Source organism: Scatophagus argus, chromosome 9, assembly GCF_020382885.2.
Source record: "Scatophagus argus isolate fScaArg1 chromosome 9, fScaArg1.pri, whole genome shotgun sequence".
NCBI classification, from domain to species: domain Eukaryota; kingdom Metazoa; phylum Chordata; class Actinopteri; family Scatophagidae; genus Scatophagus; species Scatophagus argus.
In genome coordinates, this window is record NC_058501.1 from 15,653,789 (window position 1) to 15,680,459 (window position 26,671).

The 26,671-nt window shown below is 42.2% G+C and overlaps 1 protein-coding gene across 6 annotated transcripts in view; it reads left to right on the forward strand.

Moving 5' to 3' along the window:
• The first annotated feature begins 7,179 nt into the window (after nt 1–7,179).
• Nucleotides 7,180–26,671, forward strand: part of kcnn3 (potassium intermediate/small conductance calcium-activated channel, subfamily N, member 3) — a 44,915-nt gene continuing 25,423 nt past the window's right edge. Inside the window, exons 1-3 of one of the 6 annotated variants that reach the window (XM_046400109.1) lie at nt 7,180–7,744; nt 8,383–9,509; nt 20,342–20,437. In XM_046400109.1, the coding sequence (XP_046256065.1) occupies nt 8,409–9,509; nt 20,342–20,437 (1,197 nt within the window). In that variant the 5' untranslated portion in view covers nt 7,180–7,744; nt 8,383–8,408. Of the gene's footprint in view, nt 7,745–8,382; nt 9,510–16,242; nt 16,423–16,727; nt 16,846–20,341; nt 20,438–26,671 lie in introns of those variants that run through there. The other 5 variants (XM_046400107.1, XM_046400108.1, XM_046400113.1 and 2 more) reach the window with 5 other exon arrangements.

Genomic DNA, 26,671 nt, shown 5'->3' on the forward strand with positions numbered 1-26,671 from the left:
TGGATTCATATGGTCCCTCCTGCCAAGTATTTGGATGGCAGGAGGGCAGGCCTAATGACAAAGGGAGACGAGTAAAGCACGATGGAGAGAGGGATGAACAAGTGGAACAGGGCTGCATGGAGTGAAATATCAGTCCAGACCAAAGGACTTAAATGAGCCAATCGATGCTCTCCAATGGAAATAAATGAGAGGGGGAAGGAGGGAATACAAGGCAGATTGGGGAGAGAATTGAAAAAAAAACACAAGATCACAAGAGCCTTCTAAGTCTGGCACAAAGTTATAATGGCCCTCAAAGGTGTGACAGGAGGGACTGAGCCTCGAAGCTTCAGAAAGAAAAAATGGTGCTTTTCTGTTTGGTACACAGATATTTTATGGTACTGGCCATGGTATAAAAATGATACAGTTGTTCTGCCATTTTATTGGCCTTGGTACAAAATAATTTCAGGACATAACAATGTGCAACTAAAACTGACAAGGTTACTGCTGTGGTAAAAACTAACACCATGACGCAGTCACTGTAATAGCGTGTGACCAAATGGAGTGCATTGATGATCAGTACTGACTAGACTTGCATGTTGCAGTACCAGTATGATAATGTCAGAAGTGTCATCTTGAATATGCTTTTACTTTGATTTCAGCTGTCTAGAACTACAAAGCCTAATGCTTTTTAAAGGTGTCACTCCTGACTAATGCAAGCCTTGGCTGAATATTACAAACCTCATAATGTTGATGGGTCATTCAAACACTTTGATCCAGACTGAAAAAATCTTAACAACTATGTGATGAATTGGTGTTAAATTTGGTACAAAGAGTATAAAGAGTATAATAACAAGTGGGCAAATTGGAAACCATGCCACCAGTCCATGTGTGAGGATTACAGTAGATTGCTAATGTCTTCCATTTACTCTTTTATCAGGTTACACTACTAGAAAAGTGGCTTTTGTGGAGTGTGAAATCAGAGAGGCAGGAAAACAAGTTTGGTAATGAGGAAGATGACAAAGATGCCATGATGTAAGTGCTCAGGAGCTGGAGCTGGTTTGTTTTGTTTCACATTTATACTTTTACCGCACTGAGGAAGTGTGCTTTCACCTCTGGTATATTTACAATATGAGTTTGTGTTTTTGCAGTGATGTGTTTTTAACTACGAGAAATAATTGGATGGTTGATTTTGGATTTTACTTGAATCATAATGACATTTAACATTTAAGTTTTTTGTATAATTTCCCTTCATACATTTGGTGGTCAAATATAATGGTGGTTATTCTACACATGGTATTGTATAGTGCAAAACTATCATGTCAATTATAGTACTACTGAACAGACATTTGGAGAGCACACTGGTTGTACAGTGTCAGAGTACAATGGAAGTACAGTGGCAATTAATTTGGTCACTACTATGATTGCAAAGTACATTTGATCTGGTTTTACTGTAGGATGACACTTTTATAAGTAATACGATGTCACTGAAAGTCTGGCAGGAATCAGGTAGTGTCACTTAGCCGAGAGATAAAAGACAGCTGACTCAGAATCTCAAACACACACACCAACCCTGAATAATAAACCATCATGCTGACACTTTGAAACCATAATTAGCTTCTGAACTCCTTTAACACTTAGAAATATTAGCATCAGGACAGCTGCACACACTCACAGACATACTTTGCCAATTGCCTCTTCAATCAATGGTGACATACAGCATACAATAACATTCCCGTTTTCAAAAGGCATGAGACCTTGACTGCCTGCTACCTTAGCAGTAAAAGAGGACTAAATTCAACACAGCCTCTCAGAACTATCACTGCCATCAACAGAAGAAGGGGTGGTGTTGGCTGCCGGGGGGTGTAGGCTACTTCTAAATACCTGAATTGCTGTGTATATGTTAAATTTGTTAAAGAATCCAAATGGATCTGGGCTTGGACTTACTGATAACAATTTCTGCCATTTAGTAGAACAGTCAACCAATCAGAGCATTTTAGCTAGGATTGCAAAGTGGAACGCCATCTTCCTACATAGCTAGTGAGCTTCCGGCGCATAGCCATATTGAGGGATTTAAGGCCCAAACAATGAAGTGCAGCAATCCATGGTTGGAGTCTGACCCGAGAGTTTTGTTGCATGTCATTCCCTATGTCTTCATCCCCAGCTATCTCACTACTGTCAAGTCTCTAGCAGAGCTCTTTATTTTATCTCGAGGTTAACTGAAACAGAATTTTAAGTCCACCGAAGATGACACCAGCGGGACAGAAATATAATTTGCAACTGTTTGGCAAGGGCAAACCAATAGATACAATCATTATAATAATGAAGTGAGACTAAAAGAAAATTCACTCCTATAAACAGGCTAAAGTGAGCCTTCAGCTTCACACAGAATCACAATGTAGGGCTATTTTGACATTTGAGGAAACAAAAACCCTAAGACGCAGCAGAATAGCATATCAAAACACTATTGGGCACATTTGGAAATCAGGCTGGATATCAAGCAAGAGGTTGTTCCAGAAGGGGCTAGGTGGAGTAGAGGAGGCAAAGGAGTCACAGCCACAGTCATCATCTGAATAGTGAGTGGCAGCTGGGAATATAATGTCACCACCATCCCTGACCCTGTGATATGTGGCTTCAAACACAAGTTAATCACCTTGACCTCTTGGAACAGTGACCGGGCATCTTTCAAACTGACTGGAACCATTAGGCATAAAGACACATATCTATCTGGACACTGGTGGGCTCCAATAACTGCAGGATGACAATAGCTACCCGGTGTCCAACCAAAAAAAGGATTAAAGTCATCCAAAGACCAAGCCAAGAAAGGACTTGGATGTTGAGGCGACAGGAAAAGTGTGTATGAGTGAAAATCCGGCCGTGTCACTAGTCTGCTGAGTAGGGACTTTTAGTCAGGAGACAGCTGACACAGACACACACATCCAGTTCATCAGCACCATCACAGCATACACTTTGCTAGCATGCTGACAGCGTGAAACTGTAGTTAGCCTCTGAACTCTTCAAACACTTCCAAATATTAGCAGGATGACAGCTGCACACACTTGTAAGCAGAAAACTTAACCGACTAACTCCTCAGTCAGGGCTGACGTTAGGCTCCTTCCATTTAATATCTCGCACACCAAGGCCTGACGTGGTGCCTTGAGTATTTCGGATGGTGTTTGATACTGTTTCTGACAGAGTCTAATAAAGCTGTGTCAATATGCTGTGTGTGTGTGTGTTTATGCGCCTGTATGTGTGTCAGTCCTTTCATTAACAGGGCACAGTTGTTAGGAGGGGAGATGTTCCGCACTGCTTGCTCGGCACTTAAATGGGAGAGCAGACGCATTACCCACAGCCTTCTCCTGCCATCTCCGCCGTTCTCTCCACAACCCTCCACACCACCCCCTCCTCTGTATCTTTTACCCCCCATGGTCTCCTGTTCTCTGTATTTGATTAGTCTCTCTGAGGCAAGTCAGATCAGAGTGCTGTTTGCTGTGCAGAGATCCATCTGCATACAGCCTGTCGGTTTTAGACTCTGGGTTATCCCGCATGGCTTCCAGGTCGCTAATGCAATCTGAGCCATTAAGATACAGTGGAGCCAGTGTAGGGCAACGATTAGAGCATGTCTAATAGACTAGGACCAGCACAGTGATTTCTTAAGAATGGCCACGGAGCTATGTAATGCACTTACTCATCACTTCTCAGACATTTGTCATAAATCTGGCCAACAGTGGGTGTCTGAGATGGTGAAAAATGTGCTTCTCCATTTCCCTTTCTGCACTGACCAACCTTGCTGTTCAGTCAGAGTGTGGTTTAGTTAGTCAATTATTCAATACATTTTACAGTACTTGTATATGAGAATATCCTTTATTGTACATTAAACTGATATAAAGCTCTACTTCTACCAACTACAACATTAAAATGCTGCTGACAGGCCAATGGATCAGTAATACTGATTCAGCCTTTGTATGTAATATAGGATTTGTGATGGATCATTCTTCCATTTTACTTTTAAGACTCACAATCCATTTATGAGAATAAAGTTTTTTACTTGTATTTATACCACGTGGTATCAACCCTAACCCTTACTTTTAATGTAAAGGAATGCTTTGTGCATCTGCTTAGCTCTGTTTGCTTTCTTGCCAAGAATCATCTGAGAAGACTGAAACCACTCATGATACCGCCTTCATGTCTGTTCAGGGAATATAAAACTACAGCCAGCACACAGTTAGCTTAGCAGCAAACAGGAAGAAACAGCTGGCTCGACCCCGTCCAAATCCTACCAGCACCTCTGAAGCTTACCAATTAACATTTCATATCTTTTTTGTCTAATCCTTGCAAGGAAATGCAATGTAAAAGACATGACTTGAATGCTTTTTCTATCTTTTGTGCTACTGAGGGGGAATTTAACATCTCAGAGAAGGCAGAAAGATTGTGTAATTCAGTGGCAAATAATTTCAAGGTAAGTGCAGACAGTTAAAAGAAAAATGATGAATAGAAGAATTGTACTAGAAATGCAATGATTGCAACTTTGTGTGAATGTGTTTTTGAGTGTGTGTGTGTGTGTGTGTGTGAATGCGTTGTTGAGTGTGTGTGTGTATGTGGGAGGATCTTTTGTCCTTTTGGTCAGAATCTAATCAATTCCTCTCTCCTTTCACTCAATAGCCTCCTTGTCCAAATTCTCACATTTCCTCTGCATCTCCCCCCTCTTTTTCTCCCACCCAACACATCACTCTCTTCCTCACCCACCCACCTATTCTGTCACTTAGAAGTTTTATCTGTATTAGTACAGTAATATTTCCTGTAGTCGAGCTTTTGGGTGGCTCTAGAGAGTGATAGATCAGGTGCTGTGAGAATTCATCTGTATACTACAGTGTTGGCATAGCAACTGCTATGCTGCTTTATTATTCCTCTTAGCATTCTATTATTTACTTTCTTGTTCGCGTATTTCTCACACTATACGTCATGCTGCAGGGCAGGACTGCAGACTAACCTTTTCATTCAATGGGTCCATCATTCGTCCTCTCTGTCACTCCCCTCTACTTTGATTGCTCCAAACTCTCCATCTTTCTCTGCTGCCCCCTAACCTCTGTCAACAATATTAAGACTTGTGAAAGATATACAGTTTGGCCTGCCACCGTTCCTATTTTCTGTCAGTCATAATGTTCCCTTGGGCTTCTGCTAACCCTTTTTCCATTTTCTGTGCTCCATTGTATTGTGTTTGCTTGTTCTTTTTTTCTTTCTCTCGCTCGCTTTCCTGTAATTTACTGGCCGCTCGGCCAGGCGAAAACCCTGCTTCCAGAACATTAAGGTTTAGCCCAGATTCTTTTCTTTCTTTCTTTCTTTCTTTTTTGTTTGAAAAGATAAGATAAACAAATAAAAAAAAAAATAAAAACACATAAATGGGAGGGATATGCAAACTGTGCAGGTGAGATCACATGTACAGTAACCCCATCCACAAGTACGCATATTTGTGTTTAAAAGTCATCAAATGCATTAATTTCTAAACGGGTTTAGCTAAAGATTATTCTTATCATTGGTTCATTTCTTAATTATTTTTAATAATTGAAAAACAGTTGTTTGTTGTTTCTGTAAAATGTCAAGAAACTGAAATCTCCTACTAAAGCCAATTGATGTCTTAAAGACAAAAAAAAAAAAAAAATCAAGAACTCATAGGCTATCTATGTTACAGGAATATAAAATGTAAAAAAGTGGCACATCCCCAATTGAATTAAGCAGGAACCAGAGAAAATGCTTGAAAAGTTGCATAAATGATTAATTGGCTTTTAAAATTGTTGCTGATTAATATTCTGTTAGTCAACTAATTGATCAGTGACAAACATTTTCAGCTCATTAATCACAAAAAAACATATCTAATCTTAGCTTCCCCTAAATAACCAAAACCCTGAATCATACAGATCAAGTATGGACAGTTCCACATCTATTTATATTTTCCGTCCTGTGTCTTAGCTCCAATTTCTGTCCCATTGTCCCCGGTAAGTGGCTTTGATCTGTGATGGTGCTGGACTGATCTTTGACCTTTCTCCGGGCCTTTCTATGAGAAATGTACCGCTTGTTGAATCACCACTCTCCATCACTGGTCACTGACCCATCACGAATCAGCCCAGGGCAGAAACAACACATTAGTGTGTTTATCACCCCTCACCCCGCCCCGTGAGGAAGAGACGGATGAAATAATCCCCTGTCAAATTCAAAGAGACTCATGGAACGAATGCATCTACACAGCAAAAACACAAATACAGCAAAAACACACAAGCGAAAACACGAGCAGCAGAAACGCACGCATGTCTTCCATCCACGCTGTCTGAGTGAGGCGTTGACGTACGGCTTGTGTTGTATGAATTCTTGAAACCATCCTGCAAAGGATCTGATCCGTCCTATTGATGTCTGTCAGGTTGCATCGCGGCAGGACAGGCTGACCTGTTATAAGGAAGCGGTCTAATCCGCTCCCACACAGTTCTGCGCTCATCCGATTAAGGGTGCACATAACGCACACAGAGAAATATTAAACCGATTAGGCCAGGTAGAATAGTCTAATTATGGGGGATTATGCTGTATAGACTCTATAGAGTTGGAATCAGAAATTGCTTAGTCTGCTACGACTGAAATTATACGCAACCGCACATCAGTGCACTTCACCAGGTAAGAAACAAACACATAAATACTACAGGCTCATCTTTTTACAGTGTAAAAGATCAACTGAATTTCCTCAATTATACAAATTAATCACAAAACAGAGAACTGTGGAGGCCCTTTATATACTCAACTGAGTGAGGACGCACAGACGCGCCCCCAGCTCCGGCTTCTTCCGCTTCCACGCCATGTGTTTCAGGGATTTTTGTAGTATATCATAGTTTTGTAACAGCAAAAGAAGGTTCCGCAAATGTAATGTGAAAATTATTCTCTGATTGCTTGTGGTTTTATAATGATTTCTAGCGTCATTTTAAAGGGCGTAACAGGTGCAATAATGGACCACATAGGCCATATAGTCCACAGAGTCAATCTACAAATGCTGTTTTCTGAGGCTACAGTAAATAAATAATATCAATAATAACAACCCAAACATCCCTGTAATAAATTAGGCATTTGTTTCGCGGCTACATCTTACAAATTCTGCCACCTGTTTTCAGCGCTTATTTTGCCTTTCTGATTCCGTCCAATGGGAACGAACGGCAGGACTGGAGGCGGAGAAAGAGGGAGAGAAGTTGGAGGAGAGAGTGAGAGACAGATCCGGGGAGACAGCAAGCTGTAGATTGAGTGGAAGTCGGTGGAGTCACATATTAAATCTCAGGCTTCACTGCTCATCTGAGGACTGTTACTTGACGTCCAGCTTTGCACCCCCCCTCATCGCCTCTTCGGCCGGTTTATGTTGCTGCACATTTTTTGCCTTACAGCCACAGGTTGACCGATTTAATCCAGTCACCATGGATTATTCCTCTTCATCTCGAGTCGATTGCCACTGACGGGATCGACATGGGAACCATCGAGAGACCGCTGGTGATTGAGAAAGAAACAAACTGATCGTATCAAGTGAGCGGAGACGGAGGCAACATCTGTGGGAAGCGACGTGCAATTTCGAGAGACAAGCGAGGACCTGTGGAGGGACCTATATGACAGGAGGCGAGGCGAAAAGATGATGGGATCGCCGTGACAACATGAAAAAGAAAAAGTGTGGTGGTCTATTTTCATCCAGCCAGTGATTCAACACAACTAACCTGGGGGACAGGGACTGAGAGAGAAGAGGTAGGAGGTAGGTAGAGAAACAGACAGGGAGGAGGGGGGCTGTGAAGGTGTCTGGTTATATCACACTGAAAGTAGGTTATTGTTTTGGATCAAACAAATGCAACCAAATGTAGACAACTTAGACATAACTGAGACATACCCAGCCACCATACTTCTGTGCTATCAAAGCTGACTGATGTGGAATTATTATCCTCTGGTCTCGGAGCATGATCTCATGTCCGTGGAGGATCTTCACTGTCCTCCCGGGCTAACAACAGTGTAACCCATATGACATTTTATGGTATAGATTGTTGGAAGCACTGAGGGATGTGACAGAATGAGAAGATACTGGGAAACAGAGAGAGAGAGAGAGAGAGACTGCTGAGAGGGGCTGACTGGGCAGCTGATTCAAATGCGACTCAAGGAAGAACATATTCCCCAGTTATGGCTACTTTTCTTCACTCTGCTGCCCCTCTTCTTCACACATCTTTGGCTTTTGGAGTTCAGTTTTTTCCCTCATTTCTTTTAACTAACAATTATCATCACAAACCTCCTCCCTCCAGCTAGTCCCTCTCTGTCTGTCCTGTGCTCATGACTAATGCTGATGAATATTTTTCTCTCGTGTCTTTCTTTACAGTTCTTCTCTTGTGTTGTGTTTGTCCTTAGACAGGTGCGTGGCCACAGCCGTGACCATGGAGCCTCCCCCCTCACTGAGCTTGGCTCTGCTAGGAGGGAGCGAGGATGAGGACCAACGCTTTCTCCTTCCCCTGGGCAGTATATCCCTTCCCTCCACCGCTGGCAACCAGCCAGGATCAAACCACTCCAACCACATGGGAGGATCAAGCCTGGACCGCCTAAATGGCAGCACCCCGTCCCCTTCCCCTGCCACGCCCAACTTGCCCCAAGCATCGCTCCCCAAGTTGCCCTTGTCATCCTCTGGGGGCCAGCCTCTGCCCCCACCCATCCCCAATGCTCTGCACCCAACCAGTACCCCGCTCTCCTCCTGCCTGGGCTCACAGCACAGCCTGAGCGGGGACAACTCCCCAGTCTACAACGCCCTCTTTTACTCCTCCCACTCGCCCTCAATGGATCGGGAGAAGGACAGAGAGCGTGACAGGGACAGGGAGAGGGAGAGGGGTTGCAAACACAGACAGGCCAGCCCTCTGGTCCACCGTAGGGACAGCAACCCCTTCACGGAGATCGCCATGAGCTCCTGTAAGTACACAGGCGGGGTCATGAAGCCCCTGAGCCGCCTCAGCGCTTCCCGCAGAAACCTCATCGAATCAGACAGCAGCAGCGAAACCAAAGAGGGCGGTGTTTCAGCTGTTGCCGGGGCAGCGGCCGCTGGGGGGCATGACCGACAGCGAGAAGCCCATCCTACCTCCTCAATGGCCCAGTCCTCTACCAATCAACCCCCAATTCAGAGCCCTCCAGAGATTGTGATTTCATCCAAAGAAGACTCGCCATACCCCAGAAGAGGGTATGATATCACCGACTCTACATCCAACCAGATGTCCATCTACCACCAGAACCATGCACTGGTGGAGAGCAGGCGGGCACAGACGGGGAGGGGCAGCAGGCAGGGGGGGGTTGGGGCAGTGGGCGCCGGGGCCAGGAGCAGCACTTCCAAGGCCCCCAAACGGAAGAACCAAAACATTGGCTACAAACTGGGGCATCGCAGGGCGCTCTTCGAGAAGAGAAAGAGGCTGAGTGACTATGCTCTCATCTTCGGGATGTTTGGCATCGTCGTAATGGTGATAGAGACGGAGCTGTCATGGGGCGTTTACACCAAGGTGAGGGGACAGACCAGTGATACTTAAAGGGGTATTCCACTGATTTTACGCATAAAGACCTGATCACTAGTCATGATTAGTATGACTACAGTTGCTTAATGTGTCTCGTGTGCTCTGGAGAAGCTCTCTCAAGTGTGAGAAAATAACCCAGATAATGTCATCATGATTATCTTAGCCACGAGACTTGAAATTTAGGGCAGAACGCCTGCATTTTAAACTGAGGGTGTGGAGGTTGAAAGACATGTTTTTTACCATACAGTGAGGGTCTGACAAAAGACACTATCAGGTTGCATTATGGGAAGCATCAGATCCAGCTAGTAATTTTTGCTAGCAACCCAGAGAAAGACCCAAAGAAACCCAAAGTGCCAACCAGAAACAAACCAGGAAAGTTAAATGATGCACGTCCACAGCTGTCAGGTCACCAGGACACATCAACTTTGGCTGTTTTGGATGGGTCAGTGTCACCAGTTTCATTAAATTCATTACTGGTTCACCCGACAAAGTCTAAGCAGCGCCCTGTCCGTGTTGTTGGAGGATTGTGTACTGTAATGGCCAGGCTTGACAGTGGCTGCTTCTGGGTGATGTAATACAACGATGCAAAGGACATGGGGGGCAGATTATCTGTAGGAGGCCAGGATCTCATTTGTCTGTGTAATGGGGAGTGTAATAAGCTGAATTGGCCCCTGGCTGCTATTGTCTGTTTATTTTGGTTGTGTGTGTGTGTGTGTGTGTGTGTGTGTGAGAGAGAGAGAGAGAGAGAGGCAATAGGTCCCATGCCTTGGAGCTTGTTGTGCTCACCTTTCTGATGCAAAGATACTTCTGTCATTGCTCCATCTATTCTTTCTCTCCATCATATCACAGAGGGTGCATTTTCTTTAGCTAATAAGGTGGTAATCTTACTTCCACTTATGCAGCTTGTCATCGATGTATCACTGATTATGTGAACAAGGATATGGGATCATTTGAGAGCACAGATTTACAGGTAGCCTATTAGAGTAGACCAGCTGGGTGTGTCTCTATCTCTGTCTTTCCCGGTTTCTGTGTGTGGTCTCCAGCAGATACTTGGTCTCTCTCTATGTTATTGTCATTGCTAGAAAAATCTGCCTGTTCTGTTGTGGTCCGGCTGTGTCTTTGCTTCTTCTCCCTTTTTTTTGCCTCTGTCTCCCACTCATTACTTTATGAAAAGCACAGTTTTAGAGAACCTGTCTCGTTATTAATTTGTTTTTTTTTTTCTCTCTCAGCCCCTCATCGTCTCTTTTCTTTCTTGCTGTCGCCCTATTCTCCTTCATGTAGGAGACGGCAGACACTGGTAATGCTCTCTTTCTCTGTCTGTCTTTTGTATTTCAACTCCGTGGCTTTCTCTTTATCCTGCTTTCTTTCTTCTTCCTTTCTTTCATTTGTCCCCTCACATTCTCTCTCCCTCTGCTCTTGTGCTCTTCCAGTGGGCGTCAAACTGGGGGAGTGTGATCGGAAGAGTGAAGCGGCTGGGCGAGAAATGAAAGGCTGTAGAAAGAGAGAAAAAAAAGGAAAGGCGATAATGAAAAGACTGATTTAGATTCTTAATCTACAACCAATACCGTTCTCATCTGAATCAGGCACAATGGTTTATCAATAAGCATTGATGGACAGCTGTATACATGAGCAGGGTAGCCAAGGTGTTGGGCAGCGCTTCTATGTTCAATAAGATATCAAGTGAAGAAAGGGAAGACAGTGTTGAGGTAGAATTGTATGTAGAATATTTTGCACCTCATAGTCTCTTTTCAGGATTATACATTTTTAAAAGCCAGTTAGAAAGAGAGTTAAGTACACTTTGGCAAAGCCTGATCAAAATTCATTTTTAACTGCAGAGTGCCAAGTGTAGTTTTTTTTTTTTATGGTTTCAGATTTGGTTTGACTCCAGCAGATACTGGAATTCCATCAGACAGTTCAAGCCCTCACTTAGATAATTGAGGTGGAAAGAAGCCCGCTGGTTGTTGTGAAAAATAGGTAGAGCTCATGAGGATGAAAGAGAGAAAGGAAAGGGAGGTGAATGGGAGGACTGCAGAGCGGGAAGTGGTGAGGTTCATGCAGTGCTTTCAGCCAGTCTGGGGGGGGGCTTGAATGATTTTCACTATTGATTATTGATAATCACTCACCCACACATGCACTGTCTATCTCAGTGTACAAAGTCGCAGAAATGTGGATGGATGCTGGCTGTCAGATGTGCAAGGTTGCGCGCTCTGTATTGACAGCCATCTCTAAGAGGTGGTGTGACAGCTTGTGGGGAAATGTGATAGGTGTAGATCATTTTTCATTATTGAAAGTCTACATGCATGGTTACATATATGTAGATATCCTGCAAGAGCACCCTACGACTTTGTCTTTGGCAGTGTCACTGTATACTGCCAGTGTGTGTATGTGTTTCTAAATCAAACCAGATGCTCTATCGTGCTCCCAAAAATAGAGATGAAGAATAAGAATGGAACTAACAGGGTGGGTTGGATGATGTGTATGTGTGAGTATGTGTGTGTGTGTGTGTGTGTGTGTGTGTGTGTGTGTATGTGTGTGTGTGAGGAAGGATAGAGGGAGAGAGGTTAACAGAAAAGGACATGGTGTTCGTGACTGTGGGTATAGTGAGTAAGCATATGTATATTCATGCGCTGAAACAGATTTCAAACCCCGTCAGCACATACTGTAGCGACAGCTGAGATTTTCCATTCATTGTATTATAGCCTCCTTCTTCGGTTATTAACCCGTCTTAGACAAGTTCAAGGCAAAGTCCTCATTTGAGATCAGAGTAATAAGTTTTGAATGAAGAAAGTAACTAACTATATTTACTGAGGTACAGTTTTGAGGATTTGTGCTATTTCACGTGTAAATCTTCAATTTTGGATCTATTCTATTTAGTATACAATAGTGTATCACTCATAGAGGGAAACAGTTACTTTTACATAGATACTTAGCTCATAGCACTTATGTTCATTTACTTGACTGAAGGACTTTTGTTTGAATTTTCATATTTTTGTGGGTTTTTGTCATTTTTATTTACAACAGTAATGAAAGATCTGAACAGTTCTTCCCCTATTGATATTCAGCACTGGAGGCGGTGGCAGTGAATTCATATATGTCCAGTCACAGTTGTTGAGTTGCAATAGTTTATGCAGAGAGAATATTAGACAGTGAAATAATTCATGAATGTGAAATAATTTAATTTGCTCTCGGGCAGAATTGTGAGCTTTCCCACAAAAAGCACCCAAGACAAAAGCATTTGCTATCGTAACTTATTTTCAGACGTGTTTAAAGAGGCTGTATACTGTACATCTTCAGAGTGTCAAGCATCGTACTGTATTTTTAACTCCTTTCATGATCAGTGCCACCAGTTTACCACTGCCCCGGGACCTTGACACTTCAAAAGTTAACAGCAGCATGATGACAGTGTCTCTTTAAAACTCTTTCATGAGCTTCTATTATTGATTTTATTAGGGACAGGTTAAAAGAGAGGGGGTCCCTGTCCAGCACATGTCTCTATCTGAGAATAACCAAGGTTCTTGGACACCTGGGACCCCAGCCTGTGACCTGTCACTGTCAGATCAATAGATCATTTCACAAAGGATCATGTGGCCCCTCTGGGCCACAGCTCCACGCCGCGTTTCAGGCATCCAGTAGAACATGGCTATTCTGAGGGAACTCACAGCTGCTGTCAGCTTCACCTGTCACACTGTCAATACACACACTTGACACATCGACATCCAGATTGGTGTTGTGTGTGTGTGTGTCTAAGAGGCATGTCTTCACTTACTGTCCATTTTTCACCACAAGCAGATCATTTCACAGATTATCAGCACGGCTTGTTTAGGCTCCCTTTGCTTCCTTCCCGCTTTCTTTCCTTCCGTCCTTTTTCTCACTTACAGGGAGTGTTTATGTCCCTTTCTTAAATGTGTCTCCATTTTCCCAAGGGGGTCATTGCCTTCTCAGCAGGCTTACAAGATCTCCCACGTTCCCTCTGCGCTACCTCTGTCTCTCTCTCCCCACCCTCGCTTGCCTATCTATGACATTTCTTGCAGGCATTTACTGGGAGACCTTTGCAGACCTTTCTCTGAAAGTCCACTTACGGTGGCTGCGTGCTGCTTTTCAGACAGTACACGAGGATCATCGGGGAATTAAACTCACCAACTGCCACCATATTCTCTAAAGGAGCTATCAGCCATCTCAGTGTTTCTGCACCCCCCCCCCCCCCCCACCGCCTCCTCCTCTCTTTTCCTCCACACTCCCTTCATCTTGTAGATCACAGGCTTCTAAGGGAAGCTAGATCCCACAGGTCCTGCTACTAACAGATACAAATATGCTTGTTTCTTCCAGTGTAACAAGGCTAGGCTACCTGTCTCTGAATGTGTGAGTGTGTCGGTACACATGGGTGTGTTATAACTTGCATCATCCGCCAATAACGTAAACATTCACGTCACTGAGTTGTCTCCTCTGTGTATACACCTATAGAGTGTGTGTCTTCGGGTCTCTATGTATTCAGCTCTGTCATATTAGTACTCATGGATACACCTGCTAGTGTGTATGTGTGTGTGCGTGAGGGTGGGTGCACATGTCCCTTTGTCTGGATTTAATTGAGTGTGTAGGGTGCTAATGGTGTGTGTGTTAATGTGTAGTTTAGTGTGTGTGTCTGTGTGTGTTTATCCCCCGTAAGGTGACATGGCTCCTCTGTCTACTGCCTGTTTCCCTGGAGACTGATTGCAATAAGGCATCACTCTGACAGGGAGAGTACACACACATTCATATGCATTACTGACACATGTAGTGAGCGACTTATCACTACAAGAGTAGCGTGTTGTTAAGCAGTGTGACTTTCTCTAACATCTGTGTCAAAAAGGGTGAGGTGGGGACGTTTGAGAAAAACTCTTATCAAGATAATACCGGGTCTGTTGTGTGTGTGCGTGTTTCTGTGCGTATGTGTGCATTTTTGATCTTTTCTGGTATAAACACTGATCTTGTCAAGTCAAGATCAGTAGTCTTAATGGAGACCAAAGACAAGACAAGTCCTAATGTTATTTCTGAGGTCCTGGTTAGGGGTAAGGTGTGAACTGAGGTTAGGCTTGAGTTGGTTATGGTTAATGTAAGGGTTAGTGTTTACGTTAGGTTGTACACAATGAATGGAAGTCAATGAGGTGTGCTGATAAGGATAGGAGCACAAACTGTGTGTCTGTCTGTCTGCTGATTGAACTAAAGAAGCTCAAAAAGCTCATTATCGCTGTATGCTGTCCACCAAGACAGTGATCAATACACGCCAGTCACACACTTATGCACAGCTGGACAAAAAAAAAAAAGCAGGAAAAGAGAGACACTTACACACACTCACACACATGCAAATGCAAACATATACAGTTTATGTCAGGGATAATCTGAATATTCCACAATTTACCTTCATGGCTGTGCATGAGCCACCAACTTCAAGCTGGCATTATTTCACATTTCTTGTCCAGTCCTTAAGGCTTGTTAATGTCCAGAATCACATAAAGAGCAAACTGATGTAGAGTTGAATTTATGTGGTCATTATTATGCAGCTCGCTTTTATCAGCTAGCCTGGTTAGGGTGAAAAAAAATCTACCAACCGATTAGTGATTTTAAAGGGAGTTGTTCTGCTGCTCCTTTATGAACAACATTTTTGTCCATCTGCCTAGCACTACGCATTTTTCATAGCAGACATAGGACACAGGTGTTACTAATAATATTAATGCTGGCTCCATCCTATTCAAATCTCCCGGTGAGCTATGGCAATGTGACAGTGAGCCAGCAGGCACGATACCAGCACACTGAACTGAAACGGCTAAATGGAATTCAGTCATTGTTGATTTAGTCTTGTATAGGCAGAGCACCACAGCACTGGAGAGAGGACTAGCTGCACCCATTTATTATTATTATTCCAGCTTGTTTGTATTTCTTTAAACCAATCACATTTGTCTTGGGCAGCGCTAAGCCCTGGATGCAGCAGTGGTGCCCCTGCAGCATTTCTTCGAGAGGAACTTGTTTTGCACATGGGGACGCAAGCCCTTCCATTAAACAGTGAAGGTACCAGCTGCTAGCTTGTTTAGATTGGTAGCGTTGGTGACCAGGTTAGGGTTAGGGGAGCTTGCCATTTCCAGCATGTAAGTAAGTCGTTATGTAGGAGGTTGTTGTTATTGTTATCCTTAGCAACGTGGATTTTGAAAAGATAACATGCAGATATAGTGGAAAGGAAGACAAATAGGCGGCCAGTGGCAGGCTTACACCAACAGTCTACATCCAGTGAGCATGTAGACTTCATTGTAATGACTAGATTCCGGGAAGGTGTCACATCCTGGTTCTGTTTTTTGATTTTGGAGTCCACGTGCCATGTTTGTTTCTCATGTGTTTTCATGTTTTATGTTCAGGTTTCGGTCACGTCCTGGTTTTCTGTCCTTTTGTTTTTGAATCCATGTGTCACGTTTCTTGTGTTTCCATGTTTCATGTTTGTGTTATCATGTGTTTTCATGTTTTATGTTCAAGGTTTCTGTCACGTTCTGGTTCTCTGTCTTTTGGTTTTTGAGTCCTTGTGTCATGTTCCATGTGTGTCTTGTGTTTCCATGTATTATGTTCAAGGTTTTTGTCATGTCCTGTTTTATTTTGAAGGTGTCACTTCCCCTGTGTGTCCCATTTTCATGTAGCTTTGCTTTTGGTGTTCTTGATTGCTTTCTCCCTCCTAATGTGTGTCACCTGTGTTTCGTTGTCTTGTCTGTTTAGTCGTCGTGTTCCCAGTCACCTGTGTCAGAGCCTTCACTTTGTCTTCCATGTCAGGATCCTTGGATTGTTTGTTGTTTTTTTCTTCATGCCAGGATTTTTTGTATTCTTGCCTTGCCATGCCACGCCACAAGTCTTGCTACAGTCTTTTGTTGATCCCTTTCCACAGTAAGTGAGTGCTTTTTGAGTTTTACTTTTGTTAAATAAAGAACATTGTTAGCACGTCTGCTTCCCTGCCCGGCCTTTTGACTCAGCATCAGGGTTCAGCTCTTTTTGCGTCAGCGACTTTTTGACAGAAGGAAGTGTAAATGTCTGTTGTTCATCAAGAAGGAGTGAAACAAAAAAAAAAGTGCTTTATAATTTTTCCAGCACATAACCTCCCTGTGAAACTACAACTTGTCATTAAAGTTAGTGGGCTTTACAGATGTTGGTTGGTGTATTTTTGAACTTCTGACAAAGAACGTCAGCTGTTTCCACCTGCTTCCAGTCTTTTATATGTTAGGCTAATTGCCTGATGGCTCCGCCTCCATATCTAATGCAAGGACATGAGAGTAATATCGATCTGCTTGTCTAGCTCTTGGAAGAGAAAATGAGTGTAAGTGTACTTTAATTTTTTGATATAATTTCCCAAAATGTAGAATATGAACTGATTATGCAAAGTCAGAATTTTGAAGCTTTTCAACTAAAGCTGCAGTTCATCCATGTTGCACCCATGTCACCCCAAAGGTCCACTTGTTTAAAAGAGAAGCTCTGCAGTGATGTCAATGATAGCAAAGAGTTAGTGCAAAGACATACTGAACGAAGGAGTTCCTCTTCTTGCTGTGGTGACGTCACCAGCCTGTTTTCTTGTGCCACAGACTGTAGTGTGTGTGTGTGTGTGTGTGTACACCTGCTGTTCACAGCTGTCCATCTCCCCATTGAAATATGAACAAACCTTTAGCCTCATCTTTGCTGTCCCTGTCTAGAGTTTAATACAGGTGCATTCAAACAGAACAGCAAACATGTGCGCCAAAGGTGTTTTATTTCTAAACATTAATGGGCCCCCGCTGGCCAGTTAGATTTGGGAATCCTCAGATGTCATGTTATAAAAAAAGTAAAAACAGAAGTCAAGCATGTGCACACATATCTGCACACCCTTCTCTATACAGGCAATAAGTGAAGTGGAAACAAGCAGAAACAAAATGCTCTTGACAGTGTGATGGGCAGAACTGAAAACAAACTTGAATGGCCAACAGACGGCTGAAGGTAATTGCAGCAAGAGAGTATAGAGAGAGGAAGTAAACTCCCAGCAATTCATATTGTAGCTCAGCAGTGTGGCTTTGTGCTTAAACAGATATGCTGCTGAACTCCAAGTCTGCATTTTTCTCATTAGCACAACAGCGTCAGCTTCCTTTGCACCTAGTTTGCTTCAGTGAGTACAAATGAGATGTTGGCAGAGGAGAGACAGTGTGAGAAAGTAAAGACCAAAAGACAGCTAGAGCTTTGGGCAGGTTGATGGAGGAAATCAGTGGAAAAGCTAGATGGTATTTTCCCTCGTGTTGTGCAGTGGCCCATAACCACACTGATGTAAGGAACAAATGAACAACACTCACTTAATGATGTCTTGTGTGTGTGTGCGCGTGCCCAATCTCATATGCAATCGTCTCAAATTTTGTTAATTATATGAATAAAGCATACTCGACCGAAGACGTGTCACTGAGGATTAACAAACTAGACTGTGTGTATGTGTTTGGGAGTGTTTGTGTGGTTCTGAATTAATACCATTAAGGCCATGAAGCTTCATGAGCCCCTAAATAGACATAGTAACACACTAACACACTCTATTTTCCAGGAGGCTGACTTGCAATATATATTCATGAACCCAAAATGCAATGTAGATTCTGCTTATTAACTTCCTGAAGGAAAGGCTGAGTAATATGTGTCTAAACTTGCAGTGTGCAGCCAGATTAAGAGAGTGATGCTTAACAGCATCCTACTTAACGGCTCAAAGATCTGATCCGAGGAGCTGTGGTCTTAAGCAGGCACAACTCTTCTCTTAAGGAGCACAGTAGACTATTGTGTTCATCGTGTGACCTCGGCGATCTTGAGAATTCATGCACTTTGGGCTTTTTGTGTATACTCTGCAATTCAAAACGTAGTCCTTGAGTCAATGTAGACAAATGAATCAATTCGGCAAGCGTGGCTTTTAAAAATTGGAGCCGTAAATGCAGCTAGTTTTACTTCTAAAGCTTTGAAAATGAGTCAAACTAAAGGTTGTGTTTGACTACTGATCCCTGACATTTTGCATTTGTGTGCTAAATGTCTTTTGCCAATATTTTAGAGGTTGGAAGAGTTTTTGAAATAGAACATTGACACTAAAGTACCTGGTGAACTATGCTGACAAAATCCAATTTCTGAAAAAAAAGGTAGCAAGCCAACATCAGTCCCTTATTCATGCTTGTTTATAGATAGACGTATACAGTAAACAAAATAGAAACAACATACATTTTTTATTCCTATTTTCTGTGTAATTTAATGGATAAATCTATATGCAGTATTTCCATTTTTTGTCAACAAATCCCATGATAAGCCCAAACCAAAAATGATCCTACTAACAAGCATTGCCTGTGTTGCCAATCTCTGGTATAACTGATTATCCAGCAAGTATTAACAACATTCAGTGAGCCACACAATTGCACTGCATTCCTTTATACACCATCCTGCTGTAAATACTCACCTGAACACCAGAGGCATACTAATCCACTGCTGCAAATAGTCCCCAACACATAGCAACACAACACTTTTCTCCTGTCTGAAAAACTAAAGTGACCTAATGTATGATCACATGACTTCAACTTAAAAACAAAGTGTAACTGTTAATGAACTTTTTTTTTTTTTTTAATACCTCTTAAGTTGTATGAGTAGGTTTGCAGCTGTGCATCATTTGGTAAAGAAGTAGGAAGTTCAGAACAAGAAAAAGCGTAACACCGGTCTTATCCTTAATGCATCTTATATCCAGGCTCTGTTGATGTTTCACACTTCAATACTTCAAATACTGTATATAATAACTACATTAATTGATTAAATGTACTGTAGAAAATTTTGCAAAGATCACCTCAAGATATATGTGTGGACCAAAGTGGTGGAGGGACGGTACACACAGACTGATATTGCCAAGAGTCTGGCATGGCTAACAAGGTTTCCTGATGCATGACAGTCATGGATGAGGTGAGAAAAGCAGAAGATGCAGGGGAGGAACTTTTCCTCCACAGAATCTTTTTTTGTTGTTAGTATATAAGGAGGCTGCAGCAGGCTTTAACTCCATACCCTGTGGCCTCTTACCAAACACATAAAATAAGATGTGCTTAAATAATTAACATGCGTGCTTCTGACACCTGCTTTGAACTAAACAATCCATTCATTCCTACGAGCACATTTGACCCACTACAGAACAGCTAATAAAAAACAATAAAATATATGCTGCTTCCTTTTGATCTTCCAGCTGTGTGCACAGTTGTGTGTTTCTTGTGTAAATGAGTTAATGTGCAAATGTGTTTGTGTTTCTGTTGTGTAGATGTATACAGTTTGTGTGTGCACATGCGTTTTAACTCCAGCAAACGTTGCTCTGCTCTGAGTGTTCGAGGTGAGGGGGTTAAAGAAGCCACTGAAGTGCTATGAGTTGTATTGATCGTAAGTTCCCCAGTGCATTGATTATAAGCTCTATGAAACCAGACAATCAGAGGATTTAAAGCTCAACTGCAGAGTGATATCGATGGGTGGAATACTGCCGTTCCACTTGCTCTGCGTTTGAAACTCTGTTATATAAATGTTAGTTCTTATTGTCTATGCTGAGGCAGTGCCAGTGTGGTTCACATGCCATTTTAGCAGAAGGGCGACAGAGGATGTTGTGTGACATTTGGGATTCGCTCCAAGTTGAATGTGACAGAATGTGACCCATCATGAGTTTCTAAAAGTGTGGAATATTCTGTAGATGTTTGTTGTCGTTGTGCTATGATTATTAAAACAACCTTAGTAGTATGGTTCATCTAAAATGTGTGTTATGTTTTTGCTGTGTGTTTCTAAGAGTGTGTGTGTCAATATTCTCTCTACAGAGCTCCATGTACTCTCTGGCCCTGAAGTGTCTGATCAGCCTGTCCACAGTCATACTGCTGGGCCTCATCATAGCCTACCATGCACGGGAAGTTCAGGTAAAACACATGCACGTGCATCCCCAGACAGACATGTTTGCATACAAAATGACACAAGCTAACTCATAGGCAGGTGTTGGACATATTGGTAGCTTTACTGGCTTGGCTTTAGTGAGAGTTAGAAAGGAGGATCAATATTACTCACATTAGCTTAGCTTATCTTAAAAATAGAAATCCAGTCCTTTCAAGAAGTTGTATTATGCAATAATATGTTAGAACATTAATTTGTGGTTGTATTTCATGACTACAGGAAATCACTGCACCTCAGGGAAGAAATCGTCAGATACATAACCCACTGTAAAAACATGTCTTTTGGGTAATTACAGAGATTTAGGTGGTGGTAAACAGGCTTTTTTTTACCATTAGATAGAGCCAGGCTAGCTGTTTCCCTTTGTTTCCAGTCTTAATGCTAAGCTAACCAACTGCTGGTTGTCATTTCAAAATTAGTAGACAGGTGTGAGAACAATATCAACCTTCTCCTCTGGCTCATGGCAAGAAAGTGTGTTACCCCCCCACTCCCCCAAAATAGCAACTGTTCCATCTACAGATGGTTTTCTTCAAATATAAGCAGAAGCACATCTGGGCTCTGGCCGTAGTTTTACGTGATGTGTTGTTGTCCCTCAGGGGAAGACCAGGGGACCCAGGTGTGTGTCAGCTCCAGCCATTTAATAACATTAATGAGAGTCGTAGTGGGATCGACGAAACTGTCTGCATGGCTTTGCATTGAGTAGATCCGCACTGAATGTTAAATACGCACTCAGCCAATAACAATTCTGTCATTCAGTAGATGCCCAGAGGACCCACATAAACATACAAACACACACACTCAAGGCACACAAACCTCAGCTTCTTGTAAAGCCGAAATAATCAATCAGAAATGCTTTCATGCTACGTGATATCTGTTTTGCTGTTTGTCATTTCGCTAATATAATGGTACCGCGGTCATTTAGGCTGGGTTTTCATCTGAAGCCATTTGCAATCGATGCGCATTGACTATTTATGGGAGCCTTGCAGGAATCAGACCCAATGAGTTCCCCCACACCAGCTATTACTCCTACCAACTAAACCATGGAGCAGCACTCATCCATCTAACCACATATTAGTTTAATGCTGTGATTTTTTTTTTCTCTTTTTTCCCATTACATCACAGCTTGGATGTTGCTGAAAATGTGTATTAAAGCTCCAGCATTTCTGTGAAGGAGATTCTGATGCACTCTGCTCTGAGGTTCAGGCTCTCTATCTGTGGATCAATAACTAGACAGCCGTTGCTTGTTCACTGACGTACACAGGGACTGATAGACTTATACGCAGTCTGTAATAGGCAGCCGCTGTGTTATTAAGATTCAAATAGCCGACTTCGTGTATGCACATGTGGTGCACGTGCATATACGTATGTGGCCTCTGTATGTGGTTATGCATTCATTGATAAAAGAGCCGTCGCTTCTGCTCACAAGTTTGATGTCACATTCACATACGGATTCAGTGATACTCCCACGCACACTGTGGCTGCTGCACGTGATGGGCATGCTAATACCACTACTGTAAAGCCGAATGAGAGAGAGAGAGAGAGATAACGTGGTCTTCTGTTAATCTCTTTGAGAAATCATTCCTTTTGATTAAATGAAGTTATGAGTTTGGGGAGGGTGTTGTGAAGGTATGGGTGGGAATCGCAGAAGGGTGGAGGAGGTGATGTTGGGATTTAACCCCAAATCACTTCTGATAATAGCACGAATGAGGATGGTGACAGTTTATAAGCATTTTTACCCCACAACAGCTGACAGCTTTAAAGGATAATCCTGCTTTATTACAACTTGAGTATTGTTTTTCTAATTTTGGCCATCATTTCTATTGGTTATTATTGCACTGCACTCACTGAAATTGCTGAAATCAGGGAACACCTGCAGGTACATTGCAGTGAGTTAACCAGACAGGTTTCAAAGAGTTTCGCCACCTTACATAAACCATTTTATTAGAAAAGTGAGCACATTTAAAATACTGGTAATGATTCCTCATCGCACTGGATAAGTGTGTGCATGCAGGTAAGATTAAACAAACAGCTAGATGGATGGCCAGAGCGTCATAGTTTTAAGGTTTTATAGCCAGGGGCCAAGCTGTTGTGCTTGACAAACTGAGAGTGAGAACATGTTGTATCAGCAGCTAAATCCTCCCTTATGTTCACCATCTATTTATTAACTCTGCCATCTACAGTTGGTTTTTAGGCCTTCTTTTCTTTTAAACACCTGCCTTGCTGCAGCCAAGTCAACACTGACAAGGTGAGAGTGTACCAAAACAAATTTATCCTTGGAAAATCAAAACTGCAAGAGGCTATAAAGCTCCATAGAGGTCAGCGGAACTTTACGTGATCTTGATCTGTGTGGGTTTGTCACTACAAGCAACCTCTTTCACCTACAAAATATTGATTACAACCACTTTTAAACTATTTTGAAGAAATGTGCTTATTTCTTCTCTATTAGGCAGTTGATTGATTTCTCAGAGCGTGTTTAGCCTAACTTAGCACTAACCCACAGACCATGGCACAAGGAAATACAAAAAGTTTCCCCTCATTCATTATCTATGGAATACAAATGGATCACTTTGCCAGGCGTTGGGCAGCTCCAGGCAATGCAGGACTGACTGTTCATGTGAAACACGTTTTACCTTTACACAAATGATGGCAAAATTTGTTGACCAGCTCCACACTGGTTTGAGGAAAAAATATGACAGCAAGAAATTATGCAGCAGCAGGACGAGATGCAGAAAAGAGAATAATTTTTTTTCTGGAATCCTTTTGCATAACCCTTTCCTTCAAGATTACAGGTTCATAGGGTTGCAAAGGGGGACAGCACGATGGCTCAGTGGGTTTCTTCCTGGTCCTCTGGTTTCCCCTGCCAGCAGAAACATGTATGTCAGATTAATTCTGTCTTTGGCGTCCTTGCCCAGAGCACTGGCTTAGAATTGGCGTTGATCCCTGGGTGCTGCTCATTTGCTGCCCACTGCTTCTAGTAGAAGCAGAATGCAGATAACATTCACCTCATATAGAGATCAATAAAGGACAATTTAGCATAAACAGCTGGAGAACATCATATTTACTTATTATTTACACAACGTGAAAAAGCTACTCGCTAGTGATTTGTTCCCTACTGCACTGAAGGCAGTGATAGAAAGCTGGTCTGGGTTTGAGCAAATTCAAAATTCTATCTAACAAGCAACTCTAAAGCTAACTAATGATCGTGTTATATCTTGTTTCCTTTAGCTTTACATAAATAGAAATGTAAAAACAAACAAAAGGAGGTTGTAAAGGAGGGTACATCCATAACAGCAGAGCATGGAGTCCGTTTGCAGCATGCCGGAGTCCCTGTGAAATTGCTTTCACATATGAAAGCTACACATGCACGTATTTCATTACATGCATGTTAATTTTGTCATTCTGTACCTGACTGCTGGCATCAAAGCCTGTTTACTGATATACATGAGCAGCATAGGAAGTGGCAGTTTTGCTGTTGTATTTTTATTATTAGATGGTTCAAACACACAGGCGCACACCATGAGAAGTAATGCCGTGCGAAGAGAAAGGCATTGTTCAATAAAGATCATATTCTCAGATTACGACATATTCTGCCGGAGCATTTTGCACTGCTTGTAACAGGATATTACATGCACGCACACACACACACACACACACACACACACACACACACACACACACACGTATATACAGACAGAGGCAGAGTCGCTAGAGATTCGAATGATGTTATCGGGTTTAGCTGGCATTTATACCTCCTTTCTCTCTCACACACACTGATCTCTCTCTCTCTCTCTCTCTCTCTCTCTCTCTTTCTCTCTGTCTTTCTCTCTCCTCATGTCTTTCATCTCACAGTACTTTTTGTTCACCACCATCAGTGTGCTTCTCTTTTTCTTTTTTTTCCCTCCTTTCTCCTCCTGCTTATCAAATTAGATCTGTCTCCCTTCTCCTCCACTGAGCCTCAATTCAATTTTGTTGTTGAGTTTCACATCCTTTCTTCCTGATTCCTCTCCTCCCTTGTTACTCAGCATTCAACTTCTCACCTATTTACCCTTCTCCTGTGGTGCTTCAATACTTGCCTGCATTTCTCTTCCTTTTTATCTGTGTTTCTCTGCTGTCGTCCTCTCCCTCATCATTCCTCTTTTGGATGTTTCCCTCCTCTTCCTCCTCTCTCACCGTCTCCACTGTCTCTTCTGATCTGTCACAGGACAGCCCAAACCAGTTGTGCTCACTATGAAAAATGAAAAAACAGTCCATCTAGACTATAGTGCAGTAAATTGGTAATCATCACATAAATTTATCCTTAATTCACTGCCATGAAAAGATTTTAAATTCTCATTAATATTGACAGTAATTAGCTCGATACATCTTTTATTTCCCTGCATTTAGCAAAGCATACTGCAATGGATATGAACATGTAGGAAAAGTGTGTGTGATTTAAAGGTTTCTGAGCTGTCAGTGTGACAGTGAGAAACAACAGAGACAGGGAGCTGACATGAGAAGTTTTTGACATGAAGTGAGAACATTGCAGTTTTGCACTGTGCTTAGTCAGCAGAGCCACGCCGACACACCAACATTTGTTTTTTTCATTTTCAATCCATGCCACATCATCGCAAAACAATTTTAAACAAATGCTTAAAAACTAGCAAATCCAGAACCTAAACAAAAACTAACGCTGTTGTGGCATTTATTTTTATCTGACATGTGTTTAAATTAAATCAGCACATTCTCTAAATCCCTTCAGTGTGAGATATTTACTGTTAAAATAATCAAATCTTAGATTTTCACAATCATCATGGTCATGTTCCAACATTTTTCTGGGATGGCTTCTGATTCTTACCAAATTTGGTCAAGTCTGGTTCTCATGTACTCTTTTGTGCAAACTAATCCCAAGAATCCTCCTTAAACCACCTCACCATCATCTGTTATTCCCTTATTAGTTTAAGAGGATTTTAGACTTTTACTGATCAGTTTTGCAGCTCAGATGGATATGAGACCTATTAAGACTTTAACTGTACAAAAATATCTTAAATTGAGGCATTCAGGTACATTTATTTACAATTACAAAGAATAGTATTGTCTTTACTGTGTAGTAAATCAAATGAAGCTCATATATTTGCTGAACTATAATTATTGAGAAATATAAAGAAAGAGTTTTTCAGTTTGTTCTTTGCTTTGGGAGTCATAAGACTTTCCTTGTCCTGATAATATCTTAAACCTTGGCAAAAGCAACTATCAAGTGCTTGTGCAGGTGGTTATTGGTGTGTCATGTCTGGTATTTTCAGCTATGCTGTGAAATTTGCATAAAAGCACTGGACTGGACTGCAAGTGGTCATCAGACCCTCTTGGCTCTGGCTCAGAGAAAAAGTGATGACATTTTATTTTAAAGAAGTCTGGAATCATGCAATCTCTTATATGTTTGTTCCTACTAATCTGCAAATCTGTTTCAATTTTTTTTACTTGCGCTTTATCACAGACATAAATCTGGACATGACGCCCACATTCTAGTGTCACACAGTTTTGCACTTTGTATGTCCACTGTCCTAGACAAGAACACAAGGAAGTGGATGACCTAGCTGCAGACACTGGAAGAAGAGCTTATGTAGTTCAGTGATTTAATAATCAAAATAACAAGGCATCAAAATAAAAAGGCAACACAAAAGTCAGGCAAGGGTCAAAACCAACTGAGCAGTCCAAGCAGGAAAACGATATCTAAATGAGGTGGCAGGAAATCCAAAAAACATGTAAGGTCCAATTAAACAAAGGTTCAAAAGACTCAGGGAATGAACACTGGGGAAAAAGACTGGAAAGTTAGACACACAAGGCTGGCTGGCCAAGAATGAAAGAAATATACAAGGTGCCTCTTGTCTTGCCTCTGTGGTGCCTCCTGAATCCGGAAACCTGAATTTCAACGCGATGCCATCAAATGCAGCTGATGTCCAAGATCCTTAAAATTCTACAAAGGATGTCTGTGTGTATCCACGGTGTGCGGAAAGTACCCACAATCCTATGTGCTCATTTCTTCTTCTCCTTCTTCTTTTTACTGGCGAATTGCAACTGGGCACACCTTTACCGCCACCAGCTGTCATCTGTGTGCACTTTGGCGGTCTTGCTGAAAATGGCAAACGATAACGAAGAGACAGCACAGCAGACTGCAATATGCATTAAAGGCGGGACCTTTACACAATATGGTGCACACTGCACATGCTAGG